Raw genomic sequence first — 17,389 nt, forward strand, 5'->3', positions numbered from 1 at the left:
TGCCTCCCTCTGCCCTGCCCGCCTCCAGCTGTGTTGACACGGGATCTGGGCTGTTTAGTGCCTGATGTGATGTATGGTAGAGGACAGCCTTGTCCACACCCTGACACCTTCAGGCTGCTTGAGTGACCGGGGCTGACGCTGTGCTTCCTGCAGGATCCTGGCACACTTCCACACGTGCCCTGAGGACTACAGTGTCATCTTCACGGCGGGCACCACGGCTGCCCTCAAGCTGGTGGCTGAGGCCTTCCCATGGGTGTCCCCAGGCCCTGAGAGCAGCGGCAGCCACTTCTGCTACCTCACCGACAGTCACACGTCCGTGGTGGGCATGAGGGAGGTCACCAAACTCCTGGGCATCCCCTCCATCCCCGTCAGCCCCGAGGACATGGGCTCAGATGAGAAACGGGGCCCTGACCCTGGGGACCCAGACTGCCAGGTCCCGCATCTCTTCTGCTACCCGGCTCAGAGTAACTTTTCGGGAACCCGGTACCCCCTGTCCTGGATTGGAGAGGTCAGGTCGGGACAGAGGTGTCCAGCAAGCGTGGCCGGGAAGTGGTTTGTGCTGCTCGACGCGGCCTCCTACGCTGGCACGGCGCCCTTGGACCTGTCTGCCCACCAGGCCGACTTCGTGCCCCTCTCCTTCTACAAGATCTTCGGCTTCCCCACGGGGCTGGGTGCACTGCTGCTCCGGAACCACGCGGCCCCTCTGCTGAGGAAGACCTACTTCGGGGGCGGCACCGCTGCCTCGTACTTGGCTGGGGAGGATTTCTATGTTCCCAGACAGTCGGTGGCCGAGAGGTAAGTCTGGGCCGGGAGGGGCGGGCCCTGGCAGGTGTCACCTGCAGGATTGTGCAAGGAGCAGGGCTGGGCACCCCTCACCCCCACCCCAGGGCAGGGCAGCACATTTTTCCTGGCAGGGTTGCCAGCACGGGGTAGAGCTCAGATCTGGGAAGCAGAGGCCGGCTGGAGCGTGCCAGGGTGGCCTTGTGAACTCTGCTCCATCAGGGAAGATGAGGCCCTGTAGATAAGGCACGTGAGGGGGCCGGGAAAGGCCTTTCAGGGCACAAAGAGCAACTACCTGGCCGACTTCGTGCCCCTCTCCTTCTCCTTCTTGAGTGACCGGGGCTGACGCTGTGCTTCCTGCAGGATCCTGGCACACTTCCACACGTGCCCTGAGGACTACAGTGTCATCTTCACGGTGGGCACCACGGCTGCCCTCAAGCTGGTGGCTGAGGCCTTCCCATGGGTGTCCCCAGGCCCTGAGAGTAGCGACAGCCACTTCTGCTACCTCACCGACAGTCACACGTCCGTGGTGGGCATGAGGGAGGTCACCAAACTCCTGGGCATCCCCTCCATCCCCGTCAGCCCCGAGGACATGGGCTCAGATGAGAAACGGGGCCCTGACCCTGTGCCAGAGCAGTGGCAAGAGGAGGCAGCCACTAAGTGGCACTTTCTGATGACGGCACGATTTGGAAACACACAGGCTGAAGGCACAGATGATCCTTCTGCTCCTTAGCAAGCAGCATCCATTTAGCCCCAGGCGCCCCAGACGTGGAAGGGGGGCATCATTCCCAACAGCCTTTACAAACTTCAAGGCTCCGGGCAGGCAGCTACTGGCTTTCCCATGGCAGAGGCCTGTCTCTGAGGTGACTGCAAGGACAGGCGGGCGGGGTTGGGGCAGGCCCGGGAATCCCCCAGATGGTGAAGCTGATGGCTCCCTGCCCCTGCTGGTTCCCCGAGCGGCACCAAGTGGTTGGGGCCTGAATGGAAAGATGAGTCACATAGGTTTGCCTTGTACAGGGCCAGCTCGAGTTTGATCCCCGGCATCCCATTTGTCTCCCTGGTTCCCACCAGGAGTGATGCCTGAGTGCAGAGTCAGGAGTAACCCCGGCTCCCACCCCTCCCTAACCCATGACTGAGGCTGTTGGTCTCATGACACCATGACATGACAACAGCCACCCCCAGTGAGGGCCATTGAGGGCCCCTGGGGCTGGGCTGCTCCAGAGAGAAGCCGGCTCCCGCACTCTGGTGTGAGCACAGTGGCTGTGACCTCATCTTGGCACCTCACTGCTTCCTTGAAATGGAGGTGACCAAAGTGGCCGAGAGGTCATTGGTTTTCAGAGCTAACAAAGGTAATACACCAAAATGCCCAGGTTTTTGGCTGTTGGCTATTTCACACTCAGGAGTTCTCCACTGTTGGGTTTCTAGAACATAAATGCTAATGGAATTTGTTGTTTGTTGGCCCTTACTTTTGTGTCTTCAGGAGAGTGGGGGAAAGGATTCTACCTGTCATGTTCATTGCTAAATCTTTAGCCCCCAGAGCAGTGCCAGGCACCCTGGAATTAGACAATAAAGATCTGATGAGTATTTTTGAACTCAACTAATCTATTTTTTGGGGGAGGGGAATCACACCAGTGATGCTCAGGGCTTACTCCTGATGCTCAGGGAACACTCCCGGTGTTCATTGCTCAAGAGACTATATTAGTCGGGTGCTATATCGGTTTGGCTTGGCAGCATACAAGGCAAAATCACCTGTCCAGTGCACTATCGCTCCAGGAATCTCCAATTAATATTTATGTGGGAAATTGCCCTGCTAAAACAAGTCCCAATATTTGGAGAGTGTTGTGGGTAAAGACAGTTAGTAAGGGAAGATGCAAATGTGCATCAGAGTGGCAAATATGGCAAAACAGGAAGCGTCCTGCTAGATATATATACATATATATGTATATATATATATTAGAAAAATTAGCTTAGTAAGGGACATTTACCATACAAACGTACATCAGAACCACAAACATGCCCCAAGTAGGAGAAGTTCTGTTGGAGATATGTAAGCTTAAGCAGGTTTACAGGAACTGGAAATTACGTGGCCTCCATGGGAAAATTTTCCTTGGAAAAACAAGGTAACCCTCACTTTTAAGATTATACGTTAAGTGTATAGCTGGTTGCTAGCATACAACGTGCCTATATGTTCCTGGCTTTGTAAATTCTCTATTCTAAAAAGATACATGTGCTAACTTATGGGGGATGGGGTATCAGGTGGACCCTCATGGGGGCCATATAGGCAATCTCCCTGCCTGGACAGTTGCTCCATCTGTCTCTGTCTCTCTCTCTCTCTGTCTCTCTCTCTCTGTCTCTGTCTCTGTCTCTCTCTCTCTGTCTCTCTCTCTCTGTCTCTCTCTCTCTCTGTCTCTCTCTCTCTGTCTCTCTCTCTCTCTGTCTCTCTCTCTCTCTCTCTCTCTGTCTCTCTCTGTCTCTCACACCTGGCAATGCTCAGGGATTACTTCTGGCTCTGTGCACTCAGGAATTTCTCTTGGTGTTGCTCAGGGGACCATATGGGATGCCAGGGATTGAACCTGGGCTGGCCGCATGCAAGACAAATGCCCTACCCACTGTACTATTTCTCCACTGCCCTCTTGCATTCTTTGGGACAGGTCCTATTGTGACAGGGCCAATTATTGACCCAGTGGGAGAGAAATATTTTATTCTTTTGGGTTTAGATAATTACTTTGTTAAAAGGAATTCTGTATTGTTTTTATTTTGGGGGGCCCTACCTGGCTGTGCTCAGGGCTTACTCCTGGCTCTAAGCCTAGGGATTAATCCTGGTGGTACTTGGGAGGCCTTACAGGATAATGTGTATAGAACCCAGGATGGCCTCATGCAAGGCAAGCTCTCCACCTGCTGTACTATGTCCGCAGCCTCATTAAAAGGAATTCTGAAAGTACTATGATAAATTTGTTCATACTATTAAAAGATACAATTAAGAATTTCAATAGGGAATTAATAATAACAGCACACAATGAAAACAAATTAAATTCATTTTGAGCAAAATCAATGGCATATAGATTTATTTTAATAATATTAGAATATATGTCATAAAATGAGTAAGTGAACTGGAAGATAAACAAGAAAGTCTCTTTTTAAGAAAAGAGAGGAGAAGAAAAATATGAACAATGCTGAACAGATATTACATCTCCTTAAAGTACAAAGGAGGGACTGGAGTGATAGCACAGCGGGTTTGCCTTGCATGTGGCAGACCCAGGTTCGATTCCCAGCACCCTGAGCACCACCAGGAGTAAGTCCTGAGTGCAGAGCCAGGAGTAACCCCTATGTATCGCCAGGTGTGACACCCAAAAAGGCAAAAAATAAATTAATAAATCAATAAATAAAGCATAAAGGAGTGGAGTTCATGCCAATTCAATCAGCTTAATCAATGGCTGAATAAAGAGCAGTACTCCTACGTTAAAAAAAAAGGAAATAATTTAAGATAGACTGGATTGAGATATTCAAAATGTTAATACTCAAGAGTAAATTTGAGGACACAGATATTTAATGTTTATTTTCTATTATTTATATTAGGGAGCTATTAAAGTCTTTTCAGCCAAGCCAATGTTTATAACTGAGTAATTATGAAATGCAAGCATACTGACCACTTGATAGCCCAGAAGGTCTGCATCTGCTGTATTAATCAGACTCTTGCAACTTTCCCCCAAGCCTGTGGTTTCATAGACCTTAGAATCATAGATTCTTTTAAGAACCATATTGCAAATCACAATGCCCAATATGGAGGGGAGGGGGTGGAGGGAGGAAGAAAGGGAGGGGAGAGAGAGAGAGAGAGAGAGAGAGAGAGAGAGAGAGAGAGAGAGAGAGAGAGAGAGAAGAAAAGTGCCTATCACAGAGGTAGGCAGGGGGTGGGGTTGGGGGTGATGGGAGGGAACCTGAGGACACTGGTGCTGGGAAATGTACATTGGTGGAGGGATGGGTGTTGGAACACTGTGCAACTGAAATCCAATCATGAAAAGTTTTGCAGTGTTCTATCTCACAGTAATTCAATAAAAAAAAAGTAAAAAAAATAAATAAAAATAAATAAATAGAACTAGCTGAGCTGTGGGCAGAGAACCCAGAATTGATGCCCTGAATATGTTGCCCTCTTGTGGTTAAGGGTAACATTACAAGAACAAGCAGCATGTGGTCTCACAGCTTTCTTGGGGACAGCACAGCATTTCTCAGTTGGTGAAAGTCCTTTATGGCCCTTTGTCACCACTGTCAGCCTCTCCTGAAAGAGCTGCTGAGCATATCAGGGCCGGTGGTAGCTCAGTGTTGTAGAAATCCCTTAGTCCTGAAGGCTGAGCAGTAGAGACAAGGAAGGGATTTCTAGATTACAGCTAAGCTTGCAAAACACACATGGAGAAACTGGCCAGAGCTTCACCTTGTCCTTCTCTCTTTGGCTGCAGGTTTGAAGACGGCACCATCTCATTTCTGGACATAATAGCTCTAAAACATGGATTTGATGCCCTGGAGCGTCTCACTGGTCAGTGGATCTTTTTTATCTGTTTTTGTGATCTCTTTTCCAAGAGTTGAAGTGATCTGCATGCTTATGTAACACTGTCCAACAAAGAGGGGACCAAGGATTGTGATAGGAAGAATTAAGGGCTGCAACAGCTGTTATTCAGTCGTGAGGACTTTAATCGATTGCCTGGGCCATGCCATGAATTTGAATTATTCAAATTAAGTTTAACAATTTAAATCACAATTAAAACAACAGGAGACCCAGGTTTTCCAGGGTCGGTGAAATAATTTTCTTTGTTAGTTTGTTTTTAAATATTTTTTTTGGGGTCACACCCAGTGTTTCACAGGGGTTACTCCTAGCTCTGCACTCAGAAATCACTCCTAGCAGTGCTCAGGGGACCATATGGGATGCTGGGAATCAAACTTGGGTAGGCTGCTTGCAAGGCAAATGCCCTACCCACTATGCTATCGCTCCAGCCCCTAAAATATTTTTTAATGAATCATGGTGAGATAAAGTTACAGACTTACAAACTTTTCGTGATTACATTTCAGTCATACAATGACCCATCCCTCCACCAATGTCCATTCTGCACCACCAATGTTCTCAGTATCCCTCCTGCCACCCCCCACAACCTCCCCCATCCCCCGCCTCTGTGGCAGGCACATTCCCTTTTACTCTCTCTTACTCCTTTTGGGTGTTATGGTTTGCTATACAGGTAGTAAGTGGCCATCATGTTTGGTCCATAGTCTACTTTCAGCACGCATCTCCCATCCTGAGCAAACCCTCCAAGCATCATTCACTTAGTGGTCCCTTCTCTATCCCAGCTGCCTTTTCCCCCAGCATGTGAGTATCACGCTAAGTGAAATGAGTCAGAGAGAGAGGGACAAACATAGAATGACTGCACTCATTTGTGGAATATAAAGTAACAGAATGGGAGACTAACACCTAAGGTTAATAGAGATAAGGGCCAGGAGGATCACTGCATGGCTTGGAAGCAAGTCATTTTCTTTGAACTGCAAGGGCCTTTTCTGGTTGTCTTCAAGGTGGAATGGAGTGTATCCGGCAGCACACCTTCAGTCTGGCCCAGTACACATACACAGCCTTGTCCGCGCTCCGCTACCCCAGCGGAGGCCCCGTGGTGCGGATCTACAGTGACTCTGGCTTCGAAAGCCCTGAGGTTCAGGGTCCAATCATCAACTTCAACGTGCTGGATGAGCTGGGCAATGTCCTTGGCTACGCACAGGTGAGTTTTCTTTTCCCCTGGAGGAGTCGCCCCAGAATTGTCCTTGGGTTCTTTAAGCTGCTGAATGAGGTGCTGATACTGTTGCCACAGAGGTTCTGAAGATGTGCCTCCTTCTCCCTGGAAAGCCACCCCACTACCCTCCCTGTTTGCCTTGTTAAACTCAGAATTTCTCAACCAAAATCCATTTCCCATGGAATTAGTTTTCCTATCTCTTCTGAAGAGCCATAAATTTCCTGGGGGGGGGGGTGGGCAGGATTGAAAAATGTTTTACTGAGCTGGAACAATAGCACAGTGGGTAGGGCATTTGCCTTTCATGCGGCTGACCTGGGTTCGATTCCCAGCATCCCATATGGTCCCCTGAGCACCGCCAGGGGTAGCTCCTGAGTGCAGAGCCAGGAGTAACCCCTGTGCATCTCTGGGTGTGACCCAAAAAGCAAAAAAAAAAGTTTTACTGGGCAAAAATATCACTGTTGGAGTTTTGGGGTGATGCTGGAACACCTACAGTGTTTTCTCCTGTGTAGGATGAGTAACAGGGGTACTATGATCCAGCTTAAAGTCAAGGGGATCTCAGAAGAAAAACAGACAGTTCAGAGGCCCAGCACATGAACCTAGTAGTCTGGATACCCACAGAGCTCTTCTACACCCCATCATTTTCAGACTCCATTTTTTTTTTTTTTTGCCCACACACTGCAGTGCTCAGAACTGACTGCTGGCTTTGTGCTCAGGGATCATCACTCCTGGTGGGCTTGGGTAGGCCATTTAGGGTGCCAAGGATCAAATCCAGGTTGGCCGCATATAAGGCAAGCACCCTAATCCACTGTACTATCACTCTGTTGTTGTTGTTGTTGTTGTTGTTGTTGCTGTTGTTGTTGTTGTTGTTGTTGTTCTTCTTCTTCTCCTCCTCCTCCTCCTCCTCCTCCTCCTCCTCCTCCTCCTCCTCCTCCTCCTTTCGTGATTAGGTTTCAGGAATACAACATTCCAACACCAGAATTCGCTTTTGTTCCTCTGGCTTGAAATGTGTGAATTCTTTACTTGAAAAAAAGTTTTTTGGAAAGTGAGGCACATATAGCTTTGCTCAGGAGCTATTCCTAGTGCCATACTCAGGAGTGACTCTTGGTGATACCCAGGGACCATGAGGTACCAGGGATCAAATCAGGGGCTCCTGCATGCAGAGTGTGTGCTCCAACCATTTGAACCTTCTCCTGCTCTTTACTTTGAATTTCCCCTGCATTTGATATTTTCCTTTTCTGTAGGCATCTGTCTGTAATATGATTAGATAAACAGTAGCGTTCTCTAAAATATTTCCTAAGTTCCTCACGGATTGTGGTACTTTAGAGTACATTGTCATGTTCCATTTGATTCTGTGGTTGAATGTCTCATCTGAATCTATCCTAGACAAGGGAGATAAAATTAACCTTTCTTCTTTTTTGGGGGGTGGTGGGGGAGGAGACACACACACAGAGTTACTCTTGGCTCTCTCTGTGCTCAGTGATCTCTCCTGGTGGGTTTGGGGGACCATACAGCAGTCAGGGATCAAAGCCAGGCAGGCTGTGTGTCAGGCAAGCTCCCTGCCTGCTGTACCACTTCTCTGGCCCCAAAGTGGCCCTTTTTCACCCAGTTCTTTGTTGCAGGTAGATAAGATGGCCAGTCTTTACAACATCCAGGTGCGAACTGGCTGCTTCTGTAACACGGGTGCCTGCCAGCGGCACCTGAGGATAAGCAACGAGATGGTCAAAAAGCATCACCAGGTTGGTACTGGACTCCAGGATCTACGCTCCCCCTCAATCCCACCCCTCCAGTTCGTGGGGCCAGGGATGCGGCTCAGCAGTACAGCCCTTGCTTTGCATGTGTGAGGTTTGGGGTGTGATCCCCAACATCACAAGTGATGGTGGCCGAGATGCTCGGTGGTGCCTCCCACTGCACTCAGGCTGGTAGAGGGGCAGGGCGGGGCTGATTCTGGTTCATTTTTCTGAGCCCACTTGTGGCTGTACAAAAGAACAGGGAGCCAGTGAAATTGGAAAGCTTCAAGGTAGCATCTCTATGGCAGTTTTTACTTTGAGGGCAAACATGTAAAGGTGTAGGATTTGGAGTTTTTTTAAAACTCACAATTTTTTGTGGGTTTTTTTTGTGTTTTAAAAATATCATTAGTGGAGTTCATGCCCAATTCAATCAGCCTAATCAATGGCTGAATAAATATCATTAGTGAAGTTCATGCCCAATTCAATCAGCCTAATCAATGGCTGAATAAATAGCAATACTCCTACATTAAAAAATCATTAAAAAATAGGTAAGATGGCTACAGTTTAATATCTGTGTCCATCCCTCCCCCTTACCCCTCTGTATAATATTCTCAATTATGTATTGAATGGCCAAGAGTTTAAATGAAGAGGTGGAGCTTTTTTTTGGGGGGTGGGTGGGAAGGGGGATGGTTTTAGACCACTCAGGTGTTCTACTAAGGCCTGGTGGTGCAGGGAAGGGACCCTTACACGCACACAGGGCGTGCTCTGACTGTCACAGGCTCCTTGGGATGTTCCTTCCCAATGTGTGTGGGGTGTGGGGGAGAGGTGTTGGGGACGGTCCCGAGCCTTCCCACATGCACAGCAAGTGCTTGGCCATCTTCAGAACGTTTCAATAACCCCATGGAGTGGTATTGATCCAAAGAAAGTCCAGAAAGTGAGCCCAGGTGTTGGAGAGGGCAGGCCCTGGGCACTCAGCACTCATGGTACCCCCAGGTCCATGCCCCTGTCTCTTGGGTACCAGGAGGAGCCTGTCACCTAGGAGAGACTATTTCCCTTTTAACTCCAGGCCGGTCATGTCTGTGGAGATGACATGGACCTCGTGGATGGGCAGCCGACAGGCTCAGTGAGGATTTCCTTCGGATATATGTCCACGCTGGAGGATGCCCAGGCCTTCCTCCAGTTCATCATTGCCACCAGACTGCACCCGCCTGCTGGCCGGCCTCTCCTGCAGGCCCCCGTCACGGAGGCCGAAACCCTGGACACCTGTAGCCCTTCATCTTGGGAAGATGTGTGTCCAGACACAGTCGGGGCTAGTACTAGACCACTGTCCTCAGTGGAGGCCGGGAGCGTGGACCTGCCTCTGCCCATGGGCCCCGGAACCCAGCAGACCCCCATGGAGAGAGTTGTGGAGGGGGACCCAGGCCCCCACGTCATCACCAACCTTTTCATCTACCCCATCAAATCCTGCGCTGCCTTCGAGGTAAGGGTTTCATGGCAGCGGGGCTATGTCTTCGCTGTTTATAGTGATTCTTTTTTGGATAAAGGGAAGGGACAATGCGGCAAGTTAAGAAATGCATGTGAAAGGCAATCGGAATAATATTCAGGATCTGGGGATGCTCAAGGCCTCTGCCATCACGCCTTTCTCGGTGTGGCTGTGGTTGTGGACAGGCTTTGCTGCCAGGGTCCCCAGAGTGGAAGGACTGTGTGTGTCCCCGCGGGGTGCCCCTGGCTTCCGTTCAGCTTCTGGAGGTGGCTCCCTGCATGAAGCACTGTGTCTCAGATCCACTTCATCTTGAGAATAATTGTCCAAGGTAGGTGAGGACATGAGTGAGAAGGATTGAACCCGGCTTGGTGTTTGCCGGTGACCTGCTTGAAACCTGCCTGCAGGAGGGTGTACGCACCCGAGGTGTTCTGGGTTGCATCTGTGCATCTTACAGGTGCCAGCAAAGGCTCTGGAACTTCAGAGAGACAGTGCTCTGCTCCAGAATGGACTCTCTGTGGGCAGGGCACTTGGTCACTTGCATACTGACGGTTCCGTAGGAGGCCACACACAGGAGCGTTTGCTCCATCTCCGTCTCCTTCACCTGCCGGCCTGTTTTCACAGCTTGACTCTGAGGAGTCAAGTCACATGGAAGCTCATGTCCCGTAATGGATGGGCTCAGGAAACTGACTGACGTGGATATCTGCTCATCCCCCAAACCACCCACTGCACGTAGCAGGGGAAGCAGGCAGGAATGGAACACCCCCCAAGGGACTGGAGCTGCACCCGAGGTGGGTGTATGCAGAGAACTGACTGCAAGTGTCTCATTTGTTGGGACCATTACAGCAAAGTTGTTCAGGCTGGGTGACCTGTGTCACTGTCACTGTCTTCCCGTTGTTCATCGATTTGCTTGAGCAGGCCCAGTAACATTGTGAGACTTGTTACTGTGTTTGGCATATCAAATACGTCATGGGTAGCTTGCCAGGCTTTGCCGTGTGGGCAAGATACTCTTGGTAGCTTGCCAGGCTCTCCGAGAGGGGTGGAGGAATTGAAGGCAGAGGAATCGAACTTGGGTTGGCCTAGTTGGCTGCGTGCAAGGCAAATAACCTACCCACTGTGCTATCGCTCTAGCCCTGGGTGACCTGTGAGCAAAGATTATTTATTTCCCTTGCTTCTGGAGACCAGAATCAAATGCTTCAGCCCTGAGGCCTGGGGAGGACTTCTTTTTGTTAGAGGGATGTGGAGGCACACCAGGTGGTGCTCAGGGATTACTCCTGACTCTGTGCTCACGGATCACTCCTGGCAGTGCTGGGGATCAATCTGGGCCAGGCCATGTGCAAGGCAGGTGCTGTCTTCCTGGCCCCTAGGGGATTTGCTGGTGTTCATGGGCTTTCTTTGCCTCTCTGTGTCCTTACCTGGTGGAAGGTGAGAGAGGGAACTTCCCAGGTCCTTTTATCAGAACACTAATGCCGTTCATGAGGGCGCACCACTCACAGCCTCACCACTCTCAAAACCCTCTCACTTCTGAACACTGTCAGACCTTGGGGTCAAAAGTGCTAAACATCAGTATCGGATTATGGCCACATGGTCCTTGGCCTTTTGAGAAGAAGACATTCCCTGAAGCCTGGGAGATGCAGAGAGAGAAGGTGAGGGGCTGGGAGGCGCCCCTGGGGTGAGGACCCCAGGATATTAGAGGCTCTGGTTGGGCATGAGAGGTGGGGATAGACGAGGAGGTGGGTGGGGAGGGACCTGGAGGACAGGGGCCCTTCCTCCACCAGGTTAACTGATGTTCAATACTAAGAGAACAGGAGGCTGTGGGTGGTTCTCAGTGAGGGAATCCTGGGATCAGAGCCGTTCAGGATGACTGTGTCCATGCTGAGTGGGTATTGGGTCGTGGGAGGGTGAGGGAGCAAGTAGAGAACCAACTCGATAGTGCAGCTGGAGGGGGTGGTAGGGATCTGCCCAAAGACTGGAGCCCCTGCTTTGCATGTGGAAGCCCTGGGTTTGCTCCCCAGGCATGGTCTCCTGAGCACTGGTTGGGGGTGGCCCCCCGAGGGCTGTACTCTCTCCTGCCACCCTTCTCTCCAGGCTCTTTGTATTATGATACCGCAGGATATAATTGGGATTGGGCATTAGTTGTACTGCAGCTTTGTAAAAATATTTAGAATGCAAGAAAATTTACACATCGGAAGCAGATAATGTGGCCAATCTAACATAGTCATAATCTGGGCAAGAAAAATGTCTGTGAGGCCAGGATGTGCCTGGACGCACACAACACTAGGGGGATCTGCAGGAAGGTGGTGGGAGGCGGGAGGGAGAAGGGTGAGGGAGGAGGGGGGGGAGGAAGGGGAGAAAGAAGAGGATGGAGAAGAGGTGAGATGATGGAAGGGAGGAAGGGAGGGTGGAGGTGAGAGAGAAGGGGAGGGAGGAAGGGAAGGGAGAAAGAGGAGAGAGGATGGGAGGGAGGAGGGGAGGGAGGAGGGGAGGAAGGAAGGGAAGAGAGCAAGGGGACAAATGAGTGGAGGGAGAGAGGTAGGAAGGAAGGGAGGAAGGTGTGGAGGGAGGGGGCTGGAGGAGGGATGAAGGGGAGAGGAGAAGAAGAGAGAGAGGGAGAGCGGAAGCTGCTTTTCAGTCACTAGTGCTCTCTGAAGGTTACACTGTGTACACACATCATCTTTATTTTTTAATTTTTTTTATTGAATCACCATGAGCTACGGTTACAAAGCTTTCACGTTTGAGTTTCAGTCATACAATGATCGTACCCCCATCCCACCACCTGTGCACATTTTCCATCACCAATGTCCTCAATATCCCTCTCCTCCCTGTCTCCCCCTGCCTTTATGGCAGACAGTTTCCCACCCACTGTCTCTCCATTGGGGCATTATGGTTTGCAATACAGATACTGAGAGGCTATCGACAACACATCATCTTTAAAAAGCTAGTTGAGCGGGGAGGGGTGGAAAGTGACTCCTGCAGTCTCCTCTGATGGGGTTCCGCCTCATTCTTCCTGTAAGAGTGTGTACTAAAGGCGGCATGCAGCCTCCAAGGTGCGGTGATGTGCGGCTCTCTTGGATACACTCATGTTTTCGCGTAGGTGACCAGCTGGCCTCTCGGAAGCCAAGGGTTGCTGTACGACCGGAGCTGGATGATTGTGAATCACAACGGCATTTGCCTGAGTCAGAAGCAGGAGCCCCGGCTCTGCCTGATCCAGCCCTTCATTGACTTGCAGCGAAGGACCATGGTCATCAGAGCCCAAGGTGGGGAACTGGCCACAGACTCACCCTCGCAGGAACGGGACGTGGTGGCTTTCCTTGACTCAGGGTCAGAATAATCCCAAAGTCAGGTAGAGGCTAGGAGAGATAAGAAAATGTGTGTTCCGGGGCTGGAGCAGTAGCACAGTGGGTAGGGCGTTTGCCTTGCATGAGGCCGACTTCGGTTCCGTTCCCAGCATCCCAATTCCTGAGTGCATGAGCCAGGAGTAATCCCTGTGCATCACCTGGTGTGACCCAAAAAGCCCCCCTCCCCCCCAAAAAAGGCGTGTTCCCTTGTATGACATTTTTGAGGAAAAGGAAAAGATCTGCCAGTCCAACCAGAAAGTAGAGAGATAGCAATTTGGTTGGAAATTATATGATGTCATTGAACTTGCATTACTTTTTCTTTTCTTTTAAATTTTAATTTTTTAATTAGGACACCATGACATACCACGTTATTCTTTCTTTTTAAATTTTAATTTTTTTTATTAGGACACCATGACTTACAAAGTCCTTCATGGTTGAGTTTCATGCAGACTGTGCTCCACCATGAGTCCTTGTTCCAGCAAGCAGTGCTTGCTTTTTTTGGGGGGGAGGGGGCAGGGGAGAACCTCCAAGCTCAGGAGGCTCTCAGTGATTCTCATTCAACACTGGGCAGGTGTCTGGGGCCTCCAGAGTTGCTGGTGGTTCAGGGATCATCTGATCGATTCTGGATCAGATGCATGCAAGGCCTGCCCTTTAACTCCTGTCCTCTCTCTCTGGCCTACGACAATTTACAAACAAAAGAATAGCTTCTCCAGCCCCTCTGACAAAGTAGATTTTATTTTGGGGGAGAGGGGTGGTTGGAGAGGGCGGAGAGAGATGGGTCCCACCCGGTTGTGTTTAGAGCTTTCTCCTGGCTGTGTTCAGGGATCACTCCTGCTGGTGTTTGGGGGTCCATGCACAGTGCTTGCCTGGCCATGGGTAAGAATCCGTCTGGACTCTAAGTCTTAGGGCCTCCTGCAAACAGGCTGTCTCTGCCTGCATCTTTGCAGAGTGAGCCTTCACACCAGCCCGCTCCTAAAAGATACCAGAGCACAGAGGGCTCAATGAAGAATCTCTCAGGGGAAGGAGGACAAGGGAGGAGATGGCCCTCCAGCTGGGTCTTCTCAGGCTGCTGCTCCTTCTGTTGGGGGCACCAATGACCAAGAAAGTCAGTTGCAGAAAAATTTTCAAGCACCAGGCTCGCCTTTGATGCAGTTCATCTCCAGGGCTTTACGAGCCCCATGTGCTTAGGGGACCATTTGGGATGCCGGGGATCAAACCCAGGTTGGCCACATGTCTGTCTCTTCGTCTGCTGCCAGGGTGGGTCTATCTGCCCGAGGGTAAACTAGTCTCTGCCTTTGTTCCTTAGGGATGGAGCCTATAGAGGTGCCTCTGGAGGGAAACAGTGAACAGGCTCCAATTTGCCAAAGCAAGGTCTGTGCAGACAGGTGAGACACTGCAGTGGGAGAGGAAGTGAGTCCATCTGCAGGGGATGCGCCGAGGGTAGGTGCAGTGGCAGCCCCCGCCGCCCCCCCCCCCCTTGCTAACCACACCTGCATCAGACCAGCTGAGCACGATCACTCCACGGGACAAGGGACTGTCTCCTCCCCTGCAATACTCTGCCCTCACTGTACCCACCCGGTCTTCTTCCCCACCTTCACTCAGACTCACACCCCTCGAAACTCAACTGAAAGCTCCCTTCCAGTGGGGACCCCTGGCTCCCCTGGAACCCCACCCTGATCTATGTGCCTGTTGTTTCCACTCCATGTGCTGAGAGCAGGGCATGGTTTGTGCTCGCCCCTGGGCTGGGCCCATGTGATGCAGGAGCATCAATGCAGAAGCAGTGTGGCAGTGCCAGTGGGGGCCTGGCTCACGTTTTAATTTAATTCAATTCAAAAGAATTTTGAGGGACTTTTTTGGGGGGTCATACCAGTGATGCTCAGGGGTTATTACTGGATCTGCACCCTCCTGGCAGTGCTTGGGGGACCATATGGGATGCTGAAGGTCAAATCTGGGTTGGCCACTTGCAAGGCAAACACCCTACCTGCTGTACTATCACTCCGGCCCCTTGGCTCACTTTTGTTTTTTTTTTTTGCTTTTTGGGTTACACCCAGCAATGCACAGGGGTTCCTCCTGGCTCTGCACTCAGGAATTACTCCTGGCAGTGCTTAGGGGACCATATGGGATGCTGGGAATTGAACCCGGGTCGGCCGCGTGCAAGGCAAATGCCCTACCCGCTGTGCTATCACTCCAGCCCCTTGGCTCACATTTTCAAAGGACGGGCTGGTGGGGGTACAGTAATGGGAAGGGAGTATGGTACGCTGGGGAAGCCAGCTGAGCACCAGCAAGAGGAACACGAGCCGGGCAAGGTGGAGGTGTGGGCCAGCGTTGGTGTTGGATGTATGTTCTGCAGTACATCATCTCTGGTGCCGGATGAGGATGCTGAGGGGTAAGGGGTGGGGTGGCAATGTCAGGCGATTCCTTGATTTGCATATACTTTGGAGGTGACAACTCAAATTATATCTTATGTTAATTGTGGATGATTGCCTAATCTGAATTAATAATGCTTAATTATCTACTCAGTTGTAGGAATTATAGAAAGTGAAGGCAAACATAACAGCACTTCAGTTTCATTTCTTGATTATTATTTTTTATTTTTTTATTTTTTTGCTTTTTGGGTTACATCCAGCGATGCACAGGGGTTACTCTTGGCTCATGCACTCAGGAATTACTCCTAGCGGTGCTCGGGGGACCATATGGGATGCTGGGAATCGAACCAGGTCGGCCATGTTCAAGACAAATGCCCTACCCACTGTGATCCAGCCTTCATTTCTTGATTATATTTAAAAAATATACTTATGAAATGCACCAAATTCCTGCATCCATTATCCCCAAATCTAAGCTGGGCTCCCAGACTTTACAAAGATTCTTTCGTTTTTGTTTTTGGGTCACACCCAGCAATGATCAGAGATTACTCCTGACTCTGCACTCAGGAATTACTCCTGGCAGTATTCCAGGGATCATATGGGATGATGGGGATAGAATCTAGGTCTGCTGCATGCAAGGCAAGTGCCCTATTCACTGTACTATCACTCCAGCCCCAGCAAATATTGATTTTTATTTGCACTGCTCAGGGCTTTCTCCTGGCTCTGAGCTCAAGTACCAATCCTGGGAGAGGCTCAGGAGATCATATGGGGTGCCAGGGGATCAAATCCTGGTCAACTGCATGCAAGACAAGTGCCCTGTACTATCGTTCTGGCCCAGTTTATATTTCCTTCTGAGCCACAAACAAGTCTTGTCATGTAAATCATAACATGATATGTTTATTACCATAGATGATCCCATTTTTGTTTGCTTGTTTTGGGGTCCCATCCAGAGGTGATCAAGGGCTACTCCTGGCTCAGTGCTTGGGAGACCAGGTAATGGCAGGGATGGAATTTGGGCCTCCTGCAGGCCACACACTGAGCCCTCTCTGGCCCAGCCACAGATGCTTATAAAGGGGACTCAAGTTGTTGGTGCCTTGGGTCATGCTGGGCTGATGCTTGGTGGGAGGTGACGTGATGCTGATATGGAGGCAGGGAGCTGAATGCCTGCTGCCTCCTTCAAAGACTCATCATCCCGTATTCTCAATCTGGGCAGTGCATCTGGGTGGACAGTTTTGTACATCACTGTAGCAAATCTCCTGGGAGATCAAACAGACATTGGGGATATCTTTAATTCTTGACTAGATTCATCTCTGGTTGTGCTTCCATCTAGTGGCATTGGAGATCAATTGTGTTTTCTGCTGACTAAAGCCTTTTCAGACAGCTAGAGGTTAAACTCCTAAGATTGGACTCATTTGTACTTAGCGTAATGACATTTCATTATTTAAATCAATTGATTTTGGTGCCATCTCTCAAAGAGCTGAAGAGAACAGGCCCCAAAGTAGTTTTTTCTTTCCTTCCCATAAAGCTATTTCTTCCCTCCCTCCTTCCCTCCCTCCTTCCCTCCTACCTCTTTTTCTTTCTTTCTTTCTTTCTTTCTTTCTTTCTTTCTTCCCTTCTTTTTCTTTCCCTTCCTTCCTTCCTTCCTTCCTTCCTTCCTTCCTTCCTTCCTTCCTTCCCTCCCTCCCTCCCTCCCTCCCTCCCTCCCTCCCTCCCTTCTTTCTTTCTTTCTTTCTTTCTTTCTTTCTTTCTTTCTTTCTTTCTTTCTTTCTTCTTTCCTTCCTTTCTTTCTTCCTTTTATTTTTTGTTTTTGTTTTTGTTTTTTTGGGGGCCACACCTGGCTTTGCTCAGGGCTTACTCCTGGCTCTGTGCTCAGGGGCAAGGTGGACCATATGGGGTACCAGGAACTGAACCTGGGTAGGCTGCATGCAAGGCAAATGCC

The 17,389-nt window shown here is 50.1% G+C and overlaps 1 protein-coding gene across 1 annotated transcript in view; it reads left to right on the plus strand.

Annotated features, from left to right (window-relative positions):
• MOCOS (molybdenum cofactor sulfurase) overlaps nucleotides 1-17,389 on the plus strand; it is a 37,966-nt gene that overhangs the window by 7,913 nt on the left and 12,664 nt on the right. Inside the window, exons 4-10 of the mRNA XM_056137958.1 lie at nucleotides 154-795; nucleotides 5,232-5,308; nucleotides 6,331-6,530; nucleotides 8,162-8,278; nucleotides 9,336-9,749; nucleotides 12,844-13,006; nucleotides 14,394-14,472. Of these exons, the coding sequence (XP_055993933.1) occupies nucleotides 154-795; nucleotides 5,232-5,308; nucleotides 6,331-6,530; nucleotides 8,162-8,278; nucleotides 9,336-9,749; nucleotides 12,844-13,006; nucleotides 14,394-14,472 (1,692 nt within the window). The remainder of the gene's footprint in view (nucleotides 1-153; nucleotides 796-5,231; nucleotides 5,309-6,330; nucleotides 6,531-8,161; nucleotides 8,279-9,335; nucleotides 9,750-12,843; nucleotides 13,007-14,393; nucleotides 14,473-17,389) is intronic.

This window comes from Sorex fumeus, unplaced genomic scaffold, assembly GCF_029834395.1.
Source record: "Sorex fumeus unplaced genomic scaffold, SorFum_2.1 ptg000128l, whole genome shotgun sequence".
In the NCBI taxonomy this organism is placed as follows: Eukaryota; Metazoa; Chordata; class Mammalia; order Eulipotyphla; family Soricidae; genus Sorex; species Sorex fumeus.